Genomic DNA, 18209 nt, shown 5'->3' with positions numbered 1-18209 from the left:
ACGCGCTATCTCAGAGTTTCAGACCGTAGGGATGGAGAGCTTCATTTTTCCTGCGAATGACGCGAACCTACTGTCTCCAACACACACCTCAAATCTGGACTCATCACTCCATTGTATTGAATCCCATTGTGACTGAGTTAATCTTTATGCTCTTTTGATCATTTTAGTTTATTTTTCTTTTGTTGTAATGTTGAAAGTGGCTTTTCCTTAACCTAAAATGAAACGAAATTTATTAAAAACAATTCGTACTAATTTTTTCAACCATAAAACTTACTTTGTAAGTACCAAATCCTAATTTGTGGGCCTCTCCGTGACTTGTTGATCTAGAAACGTGTCTTCCAATAACGTCACTCCATAAAAACGCTTAACTCCATATAATTTGCTCGTCAATTTTTCACTATAATGCGTCTTAATGCCCTGCTTCGGTTATTTTACTTTTTCATACATACCAGGTTTTGTGATGACAGAACCTGTAGTTTTATATCTTTTGACTATATTTCTTACACTATAGCGTGACAATTGCAACATATTCGCGATTTCCGAATTGGATTTTCCAGAATTAAAAAATCTAATAATGATTGAACAAATTGGAATTCTGCTACTTAGAGTCGCTGTGTGAACTGCAAAAACAACACATCCAAAGAAATAAGACAAAGAATATTCGTGGCTAATCGCTGTTACTTTGGCCTAGGTCCTCAAGTAAATGCAAAAATATGTCAAGTGCAATTGATTACCAAGAATCTGTACGCCGTACAAAAAAAGTGTTTAAAATAAAAAATGAAAACAATTGAACAAAAATTCTCTAAAAAAACAACGCTTGAAGCGACTGGCGATTTTGAATGTCAGTTACCCGAAATCAATTTTAAATAAAAATATTAAATTATTTTATATTAAATTTTAAATAAATTTAAATCAATAAAATTTATCACTTCCATTAACCGGTGGCATTTTCATTTTTAGAGTTTAATCTTCAAAATTTATAACATGAAATTTCAATTTTGTGTTTTGGGAATAAATATAAGGCATTTGAAATATGAATAAAAACGCTGAATTTTAACTTTCACATTACAAACAATTGTACGTTACGGGTAAATATGTTACTTGGAAATACTTCTACGAGGAAGGTATTGGGTGACATTTGTAGCTGAATTTGTGTAGTGTAGAAAAAACTTACTTGCGTAATCGAAAAGAAGCAGTTTTAAACGATTTAGATCGTTTGTCATCAAAACTATTTATAGCATTGGAGTAGGCACTTAGATTGCATTGGAATGGTACTCGAAGAGTATTACATCTACGGACAAAAAGTAAGTCGTCTCTGATATGCCGATGACATTGTTCTCATAACAAACGACTTAGGGGAAGCTATAGTTATGCTACAACTACAGTTAGTTAGTTACATATCCTGTATCCTTCTTCGTGATTAACAGAGACAACCAGAAATGATAGTGTTGTTGTTTTCTCATTTTAAATTTGATCGATTCTTCTTGATTTCGTACTTGATGGTCATTAAAAATTTGTGTAATTGTGTTTCATGAGCCCATATAGAATGCATTTACATATCTTCCCTTGTGAACTATTAGTTCTGTTTTTAGATAATATTTGTTTTAAATTTTTCCATAAATATATCTGCAAATAATATTGAAAAGGAGAAAAGTTTTGTTTGTAAATGCTGGAAGATATATCGGGTTTATACGGGAACTGTAAGGTTTTAACCAAAAACTGTTGGTTGCACAAGATACGATGAATGTACTGGCGCATTATCGTGATGAAGAAAACCAGCTAGCTGCCGTTGGCTAAAAATTGTGCTGTTTTCTCCTCACTGATGTGAAACAAATTCCCCCTTCGTTGGCTCAGTGAAGATGTTCGTTCAGTTGTAATGGAAACACCAAATAATAGTAGCAGAGTTTATTGATGAGACGTATACTATGGGTGTTGACCCGGGATTACTTTGAGTAGAGACTGATGAAGTTGATCGTTGAAGACTATCAAGTTTGTTGAGTGAATATTGATTGAATGCTTCTCTAGGCAAGCGATCTTAGTTTTATATAAGTTTTAATTGGGTCAATATATTCGCGGACCTCGCGTGATATGTGTATCTAATTTATGTAAATTGTTTAACTTTTGTCAGAACTTTTGACTGATGTCCAAATTATATTATTGATAATTGACCAAATGTGTATGTAACCTAATTAACTACGTGTGTGTATTTTAATAACAAATAAATTCATTCGGTCTACTGGGTGATAAAATTATACTGTCCAATTTCGGATATGAATTCTGAAGATTTTGATATTGGGACATACTGCGGAATCGGGCAATCTGGCCCAAGTGTCAATACTCAAAGTTTACATATAAGTATTACATAACATAGTAAAATTCAAACATGATAAATTATAAATAGTTTAAGAATAATCAATAATTGTACGTTACGGGTAAATATGTTACTTGGAAATACTTCTACGAGGAAGGTATTGGGTGACATTTGGAGCTGAATTTGTGTAGTGTAGACAAACTTACTTGCGTAATCGAAAAGAAGCAGTTTTAAACGATTTAGATCGTTTGTAACGTGAAAGTTTAAATTGAGCGTTTTTTAGGCAGGTTTCAAATGCCTAAATTTAAACATGTTGGAAAAAATTAAAACAGAAATTTCATGTCATAGGTTTTAAATCTTAGGCTTTAATAAATGGAAATTCCATAGTGACCGGTTAATGGAAGTGATAAATTTTAATAACCTTATGAGAATCATACAAATTGACTTCAAATGCGGCTAAATGTAAAAATTGCATAAGAAAGCTGCACTCTTCGCCTTTAAAATGCTTTTCGATTTTTGTCGATAGGACAATCAAGTCAAAAGATTTCGAATTTTTACCGTCGAGTTGATACAAATTATATTTAAATTTGATTTCGCGCTCGTAGCTGACATTAAAAATCGCCGGTCGCTTCAAGCGTTGTTTCTAAGAATACTGGGTATTTTACACAAAATATGTTAATAAAAAGTTTTGTTCAAAATTATATTAACTACTTTTTTATTTGAAATATTTTTTTCTACGACGTACAGATTCTTGATAAATCGATTTTTCCGTTTTACCCCTGCGTGGGGGGTTTTAGGGGGGGAAGTCGGTGGGTAGGAGCAGTAAACGTTTTTGCATATTTTTGAGATCTCAAAATTAACATTGTTAACAAAATTTAGCTTGTTAGTATGATTTTTTGAAGTTCAATAGCATTTTCGTCTCTGACGACCGAAGTATAAATAAATTTATTTATAACAAAACTAAAGCGTCTTTGTGATTTGTTTATGCAATTTTTAGGTGTCTCTATTCGAGTTACATTGGAATAAAAAAAAAGAAAATTGCTTAATTGAAAACCGAGAAAATAAAAATTCTTATACGTATATCGATTTTGAAATTTAATATTTTCAACATCCATTTTTTACCAGTCTCGAAGTAAAACTCGATTCTTACCAGTCAGAAGAACAAGCGGGGGTTTCCATCAGGTTACGGAACAAATGATCATCTGCAGTGTCTTAAAGTCTAGTTGAAAAGTCTATTGAATGTAATAGATCACTGGTTCGTATTTTGTTGACTTCCACAAAGCCTTTCACTTAGTGGAAACAGTCGCTAGCTTAAAAGTACTATCAGAATGCAGAATAGACCACAGGTGTGCGAATATTATGTAAAAACATATATGAAAATGCAACAACAACTGTAAACCTTCATTACATGACTGAGAAGATAAAAATTGGCAGAGGGGGTACGGCATGGAGATACTTTGTCACCAAAACTATTTATAGCATTGGAGTATGCACTTAGATTGGATTGGAATGGTACTCGAAGAGTATTACATCGACGGACAAACGATATGCCGACATTATTCTCATAACAGACGACTTAGGGGAAGCTATCGTTATGCTACAACTTCAGTTAGTTAGTTACATATTTTGTATCCTCCTTCGTGATTAACAGACACAACCAGAAATGGTAGTGAGTTGTTGTTTTCTCATTGTAAATTTGATCGATTCTTCTTAATGTCGTACTTGATGATCATTAAAAATTTGTGTAATTGTGTTTCATGGGCCCATATAGAATGCATTTACATATCTTCCCTTGTGAACTATTAGTTCTGTTTTTAGATGATATTTTTTTTTTAATTTTTCCATAAATATATCTGCAAATAATATTGAAAAGGAGAAAAGTTTTGTTTGTAAATGCTAGGTGATATATCGGGTTTGTACGGGGACTGTAAGGGTTTAACCAAAAACTGTTGGTTGCACAAGATACGAAGATACGATGAATGTACTGGCGCAATATCGTGATGAAGAAACCAGCTAGCTGCCGTTGGCTAAAAATTGTGCTGTTTTTCTCCTCACTGAGTCATGTAACATTCTTATAAGGAACGTAAAATTCTTTGTTGGATGTCTGACCTCTTGAAGCGTATTTATGGGGCACTTACACCTTCATAATCGAAAAAAAAAAACATTCAATTCTATTTCAACGTGGAATTACCAAACTAAATTTTTATTTATTTAATATTAAAATTTTATATTGTACATAACTAATTTAATAAAAAAATTTATTCTAGAACTAATTGGTCAGCTTCTTTACTGTCAGTGACTTTGTCGTTTCCATTAGATGTTGTCTTATACAATTGGGTTTGCTTAATAGCCCCATACAAACAAAATAATAGATACAATGATTGTACTTTCTTTTTCGCCAAAGGTATCTGGAATGTACCACAGACGGTTTTAATGTAATCCTGCAAGGATTTGTTATCTGGAGTAGGAAATCCGTGTTTCTTAAGATCCGCTTCCACCTCCTCAGGCCATTCCTGCATGAGGTCGTCTAAATCAGGCATTGGTCTAAAAATCAAAATAATTTTAAGCTTTTCCTCTAAAAATACTGTAGTTTTAAGGCAAGACAAAAAAATAATAGGATAACAAAGGATAATCAAACACGAATTTAATGCGTGTTCAAGAGTTGCGGTTTAGACGTTGAATTTTTTTTAAGAGTGTGACGCTCATACTGACCTTAGCGCCTGTACTTTCGAGGGTAGTGTGGGACTTCAAGTACTTTACTAGCGAAGTATGCCACCCTGACCTTATCACTAAACACCTATATCTCCTACAGCATACTAGAGAAACGATTCTTGTCGAGTGTAACTTCGAGTATGTCGTTTTTGCCACTATCCTAGTTGTTCAGTTCATGTTTGCCTATTTTGTAGCATCCTATCATATTATACGTTTTTTTTTTATAATTTCCGTGATAGTTCTTACCGTTATATTAAAGTATTCTGTACCAGCTATGACTTTATTATGTTTGCTGGTGTAATCCTTTCTATTTTTTACCAGCTCTTAACTTTCCTGTCTGAATTAACTGCATGCATGCATTTTTTTCGGTATAATTTCAACCCCTTCCTAGATTGAACTTCATATTCCGTCCTTCATTTTTTCCTTTTAGTATGACCACCGCTTTCTTCTCCGCCGCTAAGACCAATTTATTTTTTTTTTTTTAACCCATATGCATACTTTCTTCAGAGCCTTTTCTCTTTTCTATGATCCCAATTTTGTATTATATTATCTTACATTAGGATGACTAGATCATCTGCAAAAGCAACTGTTTTCACCCTTTACCGAAACTTTAGCTCCAATACCGCATTATACATTATGTTCCATATTATCGATCCCAAAATTGATCCCTGAGGAACCCTCTACCGTTGTCTTCAACCCATTTTTTACTGGTTACTTTTACTCTGAGATAGCGCGTCTCCTTTTCTGTTGATTTTCCTCTTTAAAATTCAAAATATTGTTTCGATATTTATTTACCTTCATCCAACGCCTTTTGTAATCTGTTTTTATGAGTATTTCGTATGTTTTTCCCAGGGTATCCAGCAATCAAATTGGACTAGACCAGAGTTTCCCAAACTTATCTAAACCGCCACCCCTTTTTGCTAAAAAATTTGTTCGCGACCCCCAATTTCCCCCCACTCATTTATTCAATATTATTTGACAAAAATAGCGTGCGTAATTTACAATTATCTGATGGTTTCTCAAATTTAATTTTACTTTACTGTTTTAAGTTTAAATCAAAAACAATTATTTTATTTTAATACAATTATTTTAATGATTGCGATCTGTCCCACTAGTAATGAGTAGTAGGTACTTCTGCAGAGTAGCATTTACAATAAAAATAAATAATAAGAAGTCGACTGCACATTTTACACCGCGACATATTAGCTTGTGTCTACATCGCAAAACTCTTCCATGATAATCGCGAAAGCGCTCGCTACTAGATGGCATTCTGGAACGTTCTCGTAGCCTCGTTTTGGCTTTATATAAGCAGCGATGCGCAACGAAAAACGAAACCTCAGTTCGAATCCAAACAACCTATGGTGGCGAACGCGGTGTTGAGTAATGAGTAAATATTTTACGACTTGCGTATTCTCGTTTACGTATTTACGTCTACGATAAATTATAAATTATGGATAAGTTTTTAAAAAGAAGTGCAGAACCATCTACGTCTGAAAGTGGCAGTAGCAGCAATAAAAAGAAAAACAGATTCTACATTGATGAATATCTTAAATATGGTTTTACCGTTATTTCCAATAGACCACAATGTGTTATTTGTGGACAAGTCTTGTCAAAAGAAATCATGAAGCCATCAAAGTTACTTCGACATTTAAATAGCAAACATCCACAAAAAAGACAAGCCCGTAGAATTCTTTGAAAGAAAGCTGAACGTCCTTCACAAACAGCAAGACAGTTTTCATTTGGCAACCACTACTAATGAAAAAGCATTATTAGCAAGTTATAAAGTTGCTTATCGTGTTGCCAAAACTAGTAATCCGCACACAATTGCTGAAAATCTGATTTTTCCAGCAGCTCTTGAAATGGTACATATAATGTGTGGTGAAAGAGAGGCTGCAAAATTAAATACAATACCTCTGTCAAATAATACTATCCAAAGAAGAATTAGTGATATGGCAGAAGATATTCAAGCGTAAGTTGTGGAAAATCTTAATAAATGCACGTACTGCTCTCTTCAAATGGACGAATTCACAGATATATCTAACTGTACCCAATTCATTACGTTTGTAAGATATGATACAAATAATGGCATTCAAGAAGATATTTTATTTTGTTCCCCATTGGAAACCAATACCACTGGAAAATGTTTACTCGACACTTTTGTGAAACGTACAAGTAAATATGATATTGACTGGGGTAAATGTATTGCTATATATGCACAGATGGCGCTAAAGCTATGACAGGACATAAATCTGGTCTTGTCGTCAAATTACAAGAAATAATGCCAAATACAGACATTGTTTTTTACATCGAGAAGCTCTTGAGTCCAAAGCTTTACCTCCTGAAATGGACTGTGTTATGAAAACCATCATTAAAGTTGTAAATTCCATTAAAGGAAAAGCTTTGCAGACCCGTATTTTTAGAAAAATTTGCGAAGACATGGGTGTTTTATTTGAAAATCTTCTCTATCACACCGAAGCAAGGTGGCTTTCAAGGGGGAGCAGAGCTTGTATTTGAAAGATGAGAAGTCCCCATATGAAAATCAATTTTCCGATCCTATTTGGCTTCTACTTGGCAAAAAACAACTCGATTTATTCCAGTGCCTTCAGGAAATTATGGAAAATGTTTCCAATTACAGTGCTACAATTTTTGAAGTTTTTGCTGACATACATGTTACTTTGCTCAATTTAAAACAACAGCTCTGTGATTATTTCCCCGAAGAAATTCAAAACAGTTACGACAGTTGCATATGGATACTAAATCCGTTTTTAGCCGATTCCTTTCAGCATGTTGAAATACCAATAAACATGAAAGAAAAACTTATTGAAATATCAAGTGATGAAATGTTGAAGCTCCAATTTTTTTCCCAGAACTCGGACCAATTTTGGACCGAAAAGATGCAGAAATGGCCCCAGTTGGCGAGTGAAGCTGTAAAATGTTTGGTTCCATTTGTAACATCATATTTGTGTGAGTTAAGTTTCTCGTCTATGACTGCCATTAAAGCAAGAGGTAGAAATCGTCTCGTACTTGAAAATGATATAATTGTGTGTGTCTCGAATACACAGCCTAGATTTGAAAGATTAGTTTCACAGAAACAGGAGTATAGCTCTCATTAAGATTATAATATTTGACTTTGTTTTACTCTTTTATTTTTACGGACTTTAATATTTAGTTTTATATTTCGTCTGATAATTAATTGTTAATTTCTATTTACGGCGTTGGTAAAATAAAAATACATGATCTAACAAAGTGGTGCTTTTGTCTTATTTTGGAAATGTTCGGCGACCCCCCTAGTACCTCATGGCGACCCCCCAGAGGGTCGCGACCCCCACTTTGGGAAACACTGGACTAGACGAATTTATCTCCTACATTGACCTTCCCCACTTAATAATAGTACCAGGTTGGCTAATTTTACGACATCTGGAAATTTTTGTCTTCTTAGAAAATAAACCTTCTTATGTTTCTCTTAATTCCCCCATTGTGAAATCTGTTAGTGTATTTTCTAACGTGGTTTGTTTTAGTTTCACTTTGTCCTGAGAAGGGAACAGGTATATTGCCACCTCCCATCTTCTATGTTCCTTTAAAATATAAAGTATTTTCGTCAGTATTCTTATATACATATAAATTAAAAAGCCAAATATATGGCGTTGAAGTCCAAAACCTTCCGCGTTTGAATCGGTATCAATAGAGTGTTAAATGGGTTCTACCGGTTTTAATGGATGTCGCTGAAGCGTCCGGTGCAAATTATTTTTAAAATAATTGCTAATATGACAGAAAGATTTTGTTTCGTTCAGAGAGCTTACCACAAGTTCGCTCTGGGGATTCCAAAATGATAAAATACGTGTAAGCGAATCGTGGGGTTCTGTATTGAAATTAAATCTTAACCACAGAACAGAAAACAATTGTTATTTGTTCTTTGTCTTAATTATCTTTCGTTCGTTAACCAAATGCGTAATATAAAATTTTAATACTAAATCTGTTTACACAAAAAACTTTTGTAAATACTCACAGGACTTAAAAAAGATATTGAGGAATATGATTGATGTATAAAAATTAAACTGATTGTTTATGTATTAAGAAAAACAAAAAGCTATAATAAATCTACTTACTCAGAGTAACGAACAACAACAGAAGATTTGCTTTTATGTAAATCAGATATGTCTTTTATCCATTTTTCAATAGTTTTTGAACTTTTTTCGATATTGTCTATCTTCTTTACAACCTACAATAAAAAATATTAAACAGTTCAATTAATTTAAATAATACGTATTTATTGATTTAACGCAAGGATATTATAGGGTTAATCGTTTTCTATATTTAAATTTAAATAAAACAAAGTGAGATATTTTTTATTGGTTCGAAAGGGTTTTCAGTTCCATTGTGTATGGAACAAAACATTGTTTAAATGTCCACCGCACGTTAAACGTGCACCGCTGCTACTTCGCACGGTGGCACGTATTCCAAATGTCATTTTCAATTACTTTGGCGCATATGTGACTTTAAAGTTTTGTAATGCATTTAATAATGATAATGAATCAGTGCACACGAGAACACCATTCAAGTGCTTTATATATAGCACATGCTTCAGCGGAAAAGATACCGTTGAAACTTCTTCTTCTTCTCGTAGCACTATAACCCAGGATGGGTTTTGGCTGACTGCACAACTTGCTTCCATCTTGAACGGTCGTCCATAATCGTTGGGTCAGTGGGTAGTCCCATTGTTCTTAGATCTGATCATATATTGTCTCTCCATCGCCTTCGTGGTCGTCCTAAGGGCCTTCTTCCTGTGGGGGCTTCCGCCCATATTAACTTGGCAAGGCGTATATTAGGGAGTCTATGGACATGGCCAGCCCATCTTAGACGTTGGGATTTAATCTCTTGGATTATATCGCTCGCTCTATACATCTGCTTGACCTCAGCATTTGTTTTCATTCGGTATTGGTTGCTAATAATGTCGTGATAAGGCCCAAAGATTCTTCTGAGGATTTTCCTCTCAAAACATCTAAGTTTTCTTTTAGTTTCTTTGGTCAGGGTCCACGTCTCACACCCATACATGAGCACCGGTCTAATCACCGTTTTATATATTCTAATCTTTGATGTTCGTGTTAGGCTTTTAGATTTAATAGTATTGTGGAGGCTGTACATACATCTGTTTGCTGCCTGAATTCTTCCTTTAATCTCTTCCGCAATATCGTTATCTGCAGTGATTGTTGCTCCGAGATATTTAAAACTCTCCACTTTTATGTCTTAAGTTATATGGGTCTATTGTAACATTTTGCCCTATTCTATCTCGTCCATTTTGTCTGTTGATGCACATGTATTTGGTTTTCTCTTCGTTTACCCTTAAACTAGTTTTCTTTGCCTCTACCTCCAATTTATTAAAAGTCACGTATGCTAGTAGTAATTTTGGTCCATTTACTGTCAGTAATTCTGTTTTAAGTTGTGCTGGCTCTTTCTACTTTCTCCAGGATGATATTAAAGAGGAGAGGTGACAGCGCATCTCCTTGTTTCAGGCCACTGCTTATTGAAAAAGATTCTGAGAGTTTGTTATCTATCCGTACTCTGGATCTACAGCTATTCACACATAACTTAACAAGCTAGATAAGTTTTTTTGGAACTGAAAGTTCTGCCATTGTTTTTACATCTGATCCCTTTTAATGCTGTCGTACGCTTGCCGGAAATCTATTTTTGAATCTATAAAAATCTCTGAAAATCTATATTTGAATTTTCATCCTCTTTCAAGCAACTGTCTTAGAGTAAAGATCTGATCTATGGTGGATCTATGTTTTCTGAATCCGGCTTGTTATTCCCCCATGAAATTTTCTACAAACGGTGTCAGCCTACTTAATAGGATGTTTGATAAGATTTTATATGCCATATTAAGTAGGGAGATGCCTCTATAATTAAAGCACTTGGTTTCGTCTCCCTTTTTATGGATGGGGATTATTACACTTTCGTGCCATTTTGTTGGTATTTTCTCTTCGTTCCATATAAGTGTTATTAGTTTGTGTATTTGTATATGTAGAGTTTCTCCTCCATACTTAAGGAATTCAGCCAGTATATTGTCAGAGCCTGGAGTTTTTCCGTTCTTCAGTTTGTTAATTGCTTGCAATGTTTCATCTATTTTGGGGTTCTCTACCGGTAGGTTTGCCCCAAAATATATATTTTCTCCACGTTCTTCTGGTCTACTGTATTTAGATGCTGTTTAATTTCTTGTTTGTAATTTTCTCGGATTTCCTCATTTTGCATTTTCTCGATGTTTCACTGTCACAATGCTTCGTTGGCCTTGGGTTTCTTTGAAGATATTCTCAACCTGATTTTTGCTCTTACTAGGTGATGGTCTGTATCTCCATCTGCTCCCCTGAGGCTTCTTACATCCAGCACATTACTTCAATGTCTAGCATCGATAATTACGTGGTCAATTTGGTTCCGCGTGGAGTGGTCATTAGAGACCCATGTCTGTTTATGAATGTTTTTATGTTGGAACATAGTAGACTTTACAATCATATTGTTAGCTGATGCTAGCTCTACAAGCCTTTGTCCATTGTCGTTTGAGATATCGTGGAGGCTGTGTTGTCCTATTGTCGGTCTTAGATTAGGTTCTTTGCCAATTTTGCGTTGAAGTCTCCACAGATTATCTGCATGTCTTGTTTGGGGATTTTCTCAAGCGTTCTTTCGAGTTGTTCATAGAAGTAATCTTTAATATGTTCGTCTTTATCTTCTGTCGGAGCATGTGCGGATATAATTGAGATATTGTACCATTTTCTTTTCAGTCTAATATAACAAAGTCTTTCACTAATGGGCGTGAAACTAATAATACTGTTCAGGTATTCTTCTCGTACTACGAAACCTGTGCCGAATTCGTGTTTAACTGTCTGGTTTCCACTGTAGAAAATGACCGCCTTGTCTATTTTTATGTTGCCAGTGTCTAGCCATTTTAGTTCTTGAATTGCCGTAATGTCCATTCCTACTTTTTCTAACTGTTTTATTGCATGTATAGATGCTCCCGTCCGGTACTATCTTAGAACATTCCATATTCCAACATTCAAAGTCCGTTTCCATTGCGGCTGTCGTTTTTTATATGTATATGTTCGGTTCCGAGGCAAACTTGCAGTTTTCATAACAAACTGTTTTTTATAAGTGCAGGTTGTTGGCCTTCCGCTTAACCTTCCTTGTTTATCCGGCTTGGAACCAGCAAGAAAGACTGTTAGGCTAGTCGTTGAAACTTAGGACATTCAAAAAAGATGTGATCAAGATCACCCAGTTTAGTTTGATTTATTTTTCTGTCTCTTGGCTTCCTCAGAGCAAACTCATGATATGCTCCAACTAAATAAAACCTTTTCAATCTATAAAAATAAATATTTAAAATATTTACCGACAGACACTAGAGCGAAATCTACTATCCATGCACTATCATGGATATGCACTAGCATGGGGATTTATAATTTGTATCCATATCATGCCAATTAGTCTAGGCAGAAATCCCTTCGTGAAAATAATTTCCTAATACTTCATACTAGAGTAAAATGTAAAATAAAAATTAACTAAACAGTTTAGAAAAAATTAAATTTCAACAAAAACTCTCACTTCATAATTTTGTGTCCGTAATAAAAAGAAATTGAATATATTAAGAAATCATATACAAAATTAAATGTATAAATACCACATTCTCATCATTTTTCTTCCAGCCTTTCTGACGCAGCCTTAAGTTGCAGATATAATACTGCAGGATCACTTTGGTTACTAGCCGGCTCATCCAAACCGTTAATCCAAGTGCTCGAATTTTTCTTTATAAGGCTCGTCATCAATGTAGTTTCTGGGGGATAAATTTTAAGAAAGCGTCAATGTCTCCAACAGCGGGTATAAATTCGGGAATGAACGGTTTAAATTTATAGCCAGGATTTATTTGCTGTGGAATGTACCTGTAACAAATATTTAAATTTTAGTTTGATTCTTCGTATTTGAATGATAAAGATGTGTTCATTTATAAGGTAAATGCATCGGTTGTTGGCCATGAGTGAGCTATTGGCCTTAATATGTTTTGATTAAAATTAGGAAAGTTTTGGTATTTTGTTAAATCTGACTACTTTTTTTAAGTTTGGCATCACGTATGCTAGAGTATGACACATCTAGTTTCAAGGTAACCACCATGTTTTAGCTAGTATTCGACGTTGATTGAGGACACTATTCTGTGCCGTTAGTTTGCAAGCGAATTTTTGTTATTTATCTAGAGAAACTTGTGTTAGCCGGTAAGTACTATATACGAAATTCTCTTCCTACTTATGTTTTATGTTTGTGTGAGAATAAAGTGTGTGTCCTGTCCGAAATATAACGATCCAGCGCTATTTATTCAAATAACGTAAATTTTAAGGTGGCCAACTACTAATGCATGAAATTATCAATATATCAATTGACATATGTTAATGACTAGTGTTTTATGTTTGGCCAATAACTAATTATTATATATTTTTAGCAACTATGCCAAACGATCTAAAACTGAAAACACTTATAAAAAAGTATTCCAAAAACGATGTTTAAAAAGCGTTGGAGTTAATTCAAAATGGTATGAGTGAGCAGAAGCTTCAAGAATTTTCAACATTTCCAGAGCTACCATAAGTTACCGTAAATTGAAATATTTCACAATAAGATAACGCATGGACCAGATCCATTTCTTCGAAGAATGAGAGGAACAACTTAAACTCTGGATTTTTCATTGTGAAAATAGAGGATTTCCTGTTCGTGTTGACGACATTAGGGACTCCGTTAAAACACTTTTAGAGAGTAACCCTAGAGTGAATCCATTTGTTGAAAATTAGACCAGGTAGAACATGGCTTCAGAGGAGTGACATCAGCAAGTTCAAACATTAACCAAAGAGACATACCAAATGGTTTCACAACATAAAATATTATCTAGAAAAAAAGGAATTGAAGGTGTTCTTCAAGACCCCAACAAGGTTCTTCAATGGAGACGAGACATGCTTTTATTTATGTCCCAAAAATAAAAAGGTTTTGGCTATGTAGGGTTCTCTACTTCTGGAACCTTTCAAAGGTTAACTTACCAGTTATGTTGACATTTTCTGCAATAGGAAATATTTTACCTCCGATGATAATTTATCCCCATAAGATTGCCTAATGATATACCAAGTGCTGTGCTGAATTCGTGGGGTATTGGTTTAACAGAAAATGGTTGGATAGATAACAAAAACTTTACGAATACATTGGAAATACATTAACCTTTATTAAATCAAAACAATATTACATGCCCGGTGATACTTTTTGTTGATGGGCATAGAACCCATTTAACTGTACAGACAAGTCAACTTTGTAGAGGTTTTGAAAATTATTTTGGTACCTTTATATCCCAATGCCACGAGATTAATGCAACCAGCGCATGTGGCTGCGTTTAAGCCTCTAAAACTTTTTGGAACAAAACTGTGCTTTAGTTTAGGAGAGACAACCCCAAAAAGTGTTAACAAAAGTACAGTTTGCTTTAGTTTTAAAATCTACTATAGATATGTTAAATCTAAATGTTATCAGAAGCGGGTTTATGGAATGCGGTATATTCTCTTGAAATTCGTCTGAATTGACTATCAAAATGTCTTGGGAAAGAATTTAAAACTGAAGGTAATCTGGATGAGCACAAACATTTGCCAACACTTATTGATCCAAATACAACAATTTCTTATAAACAATTTTGTGAAATAGTTGGCAATGACAAAATTAAACAGCTATGTCGAAATAATTGTAAAACTCAATCTAATGATTACCAAATATTGAAATAAATCGTTTCAGCATTTGCAGAAAAGTTGACAGTAGAAATTTCTCCAAACCACGAACAAGAAAATGTTTTAGACGAGAAGCAAAAGTTTTAGAAACAAGTGAAGTAATTTTCGAGATAAATGATATACTGTAATAATAGATGATACTGAAATAATTGTAAACATACCTGACATCGAGAACGCTACCTGGATTAGCACCCGAGAATGATGAAATTTTCAACATACAAGGAATAGAAGACCATACAAATCAAGTTGAATCAAGTATGACGAAAACGGTTAAAGAAGATCTATTCAAAAAAGCCCGAAACAACCCTAAACATGTCTGAAAATAGATCTGTAAATAATACAAATAAATTTCGACTTACCTAGTATGCAAGAAGCAAACTCAAAAGCTTCCTTTTGTTCTAACTTCATCAGATAAGAAATATAGAAAAGAAAAAAATGGAAAAACATTAGACGAGGAGCGTAAAAAGAACAGAGAACACTCGAAAGAAAGAAAAACAAGTTATAAAAAAAACCAAAAGAAAATAAAAAACTCAGATATAAAAAAATTAACTAAAACTTTCAATAAATCTGAAGAGAAAAGTAGTCAACCCATAGAAATGACCTCAACAAAACTAAAAAAGGTGTAAAAGTTTACTTTTCTATTGCAAAATAAAAGAAAAGTCAAATAAAAAATAAAAGTTTACTTTGACATACTTTTTTTTTGTATCCACATTTATTACAAAATCCTTGCTTACCCAAATAGGTACCTACCTACCTACGTATCTTAAATTACGAGTTACGTGGTAAAATATTACTTAAAAAATGATGGCCAATCACTAATACATATCGTGTCAATAACTGCAACAGTGTGGCCACTATCCTGGTTCATTTGCACATTTAGAAAAGAACACATGTAAAATACTTTCAGATATGAAAGATTACCATAATAAAATTGTGCAAAATGCAGAAATAATAATAAAACGATGTCAAAAATAGTCATAATAGCCCGCAGTGTAAAAACATTTCATAGATATATCGACGTGCTCTCCTTAAGAGGCCAATAACTGGTGCTTTATCCTATCTATCAATCTATCTTCTATACTACTACTACTATTGGTTTTCAGCGTTCTCCGACGCCTTCCGACTCCTAACCGCCCATTCTTCTCTATTCAGCCATAGGCCTGGAGGGATTTCTCTTTCCTCTAGTTCTTTTTCAATTCCCTCTCTCCAACTTTTCTCGGCCTTCCTCTTTTCCTTCTCCCTTGTGGTGTCCACGTCAAAATCTGTTTTGGAATCCTGTCATCTGGCATTCTCTGTACATGGCCGTACCATATTAACTGTTTTGTTTTATGTCATCAACTATTGTATGCTTGACTCCCATCATTTCACGTATTCTCGCATTTGGTATCCGATCTCTTCTTGATTTTCCTGCTGCTCTTCTCCAGAAGTCCATTTCTGTTGCTAGTAACAGTTTCTCTGTTCTTTGTTTCATTTGCCAAACTTCGCTGCATATGTGATTATACTTTTAAGTATGGTGTTGTATATGAGTTGTTTGTTCGCTTTAGATATTGTTTGGTCCCACAGAATTCCGTTCATCATGGATATGGTTTTTTACCCTGTATGTTTCTGTCTCTATCTTCTTATTATTTACTATTTTACTTGAGAGTTAAACAGAATTTCAGTTTAAAATACGTTTATTTTGACATCGTTCTCAAAATATTATTAGTCCATTGCTTTGTTACTCTTTTAGGGCTTAGCGTGCATTCTTAGAGGACGCAATTTAATTTTTTTGATGTGTTGGGATGGTAAGTATAAGCTTAAATTCAAGTTTGTGGGGTGACCACTCTGGTCCCTCGGTCGCCATCTTAAAAAAGGGGTGCAAAGGATTTTCGCGCTGTATCTCGTAAACTAGCAATCCCACAGAAAGTTTTATCACCCATTATTTGCATCAAATTAAATTGTCTACAACTTTATTCTCTATTACTTTTTATCGTAAAATAGAAAATAAATAAGATATAAATAAAAAATAACTAAAAATTTCTTTTGGACTTTATATTTTTTTTAGTCCTTTTACAAGTAAATGAAATCAGAGCAATATTATAGAGGGTTTTCCAAAAAATAATTTTCACTACAAATTTCTATAATTTGATTAATTTTTCCCTGGGTTCCACAGCGCTCCGAAAATGACCGGGTTCTTGCTTACTGGTAAGAATTCGATAAAAACGAAGCATTAAACTTACCAATATTCAATAACCCGATCAACTTCGGAGTGCTGTAAACCCAGAGAAATAATGAAATTAACAAATTTGTTGTGAAAATTATTCCTTGAAAAATTCTCTATAATATTGCTCGGATGTCTTTTTATTGGTAAAATAACCAGATCAGGTCAGGTTCAAAATTTTTAGTTATTTTTGTTAATAACTTTTTATTTTCCATTTTACGATAAAAAGTAAACAGTAAGTACGTACAAAGTTGTAGAAATTTAATTTTATATAAAAAACGACAAACAAAATTTTCTGCAGAGTTGCTAGTTTGCCAGATACTTTTTATTCGTCTTGTAGTGCCCAGTGCCCTATCATAACTGGGCGTTGGTAATCTACTCGCGGCTTCCCAACTAAGTTTTCTAGTACACTGTCTCAATTTCCCACACAATTTCGCCACGAAATTTGTCAGAACCTTGTTTTACCTGCTTCTCCTTTTTCTTTCACTTTTGTATAAGGATCTGTTTTAGCACAGTATATTGCTTAAAAGAATTATTTTTAAGCAATATACTGGTCTAGGTGTAAGAAATAGATTGTGTTCTGTTACCATTGTAATCCACGCGTGTACTTACTTAACCCTAAACTAAAAATTTTTGAGGCAATGAGCAATGAGCAATGAGCAAAGAGCAATGTTAGATATACGACTGTCAGATAAACGACTGTCAGATAAAAAGAGAAACGACTGGTAAGATCAAAAACAAAAGTCGAACAAAAATTGCTAATCTCAAATGGAGCTTCGCAGGTAACACTGCTAGATAAAAAGACCAACGTTAACACAAAAAAATAGCCGGAAAAAATTAAAAGTATGCTGCTCAGGATAGAGATCAATGGAATGAGTGGAAGAGGCCTATGGCCTATGTCCAAAATGGACGATAAAAGTCCGTCTGGACTGTCGGCAAGTAAGACGGTGTCGTCAGCATTTCTAAAATTATTTATGGAAATCTCCTCCAAAGCTTCTCAAAAGAGTTGCTCATTTTCCAGTTTGACTTTACTTTTTTGTTGTTGATATAAGTTAGCTATGATTCTGAGATCATGATTTTGTATTCCCGGTATTTTTTGGATTTATTATCTAGGTACATTATACATTGCTTACCGGGATATATATTGAAATATTTCTTTAATTTCATCATTTACTTCTAAATGTTCGTACTCTGAGATAGCGCG

The 18209-nt window shown here is 34.0% G+C and overlaps 1 protein-coding gene across 1 annotated transcript; it reads right to left on the bottom strand.

The window, feature by feature from the left end:
- Positions 1-4512: 4512 nt before the first annotated feature.
- Positions 4513-18200, bottom strand: LOC140432099 (intraflagellar transport protein 46 homolog; the record flags this gene model as incomplete). The annotated part of the gene is given in 6 exon segments (XM_072519936.1): positions 4513-4855; positions 9130-9242; positions 12684-12707; positions 12709-12848; positions 12851-12942; positions 18139-18200. Coding segments are annotated over 6 exon segments (717 nt in total), but the record flags the coding sequence as incomplete, so codon positions are not given.
- Between the last annotated feature and the right edge of the window lie 9 nt (positions 18201-18209).

Source organism: Diabrotica undecimpunctata, unplaced genomic scaffold (assembly GCF_040954645.1).
Source record: "Diabrotica undecimpunctata isolate CICGRU unplaced genomic scaffold, icDiaUnde3 ctg00002818.1, whole genome shotgun sequence".
Taxonomy (NCBI): Eukaryota; Metazoa; Arthropoda; class Insecta; order Coleoptera; family Chrysomelidae; genus Diabrotica; species Diabrotica undecimpunctata.
The sequence above is the reverse complement of the archived record's forward strand: the minus strand, read 5'-3'. Positions and strand labels throughout refer to the sequence as shown.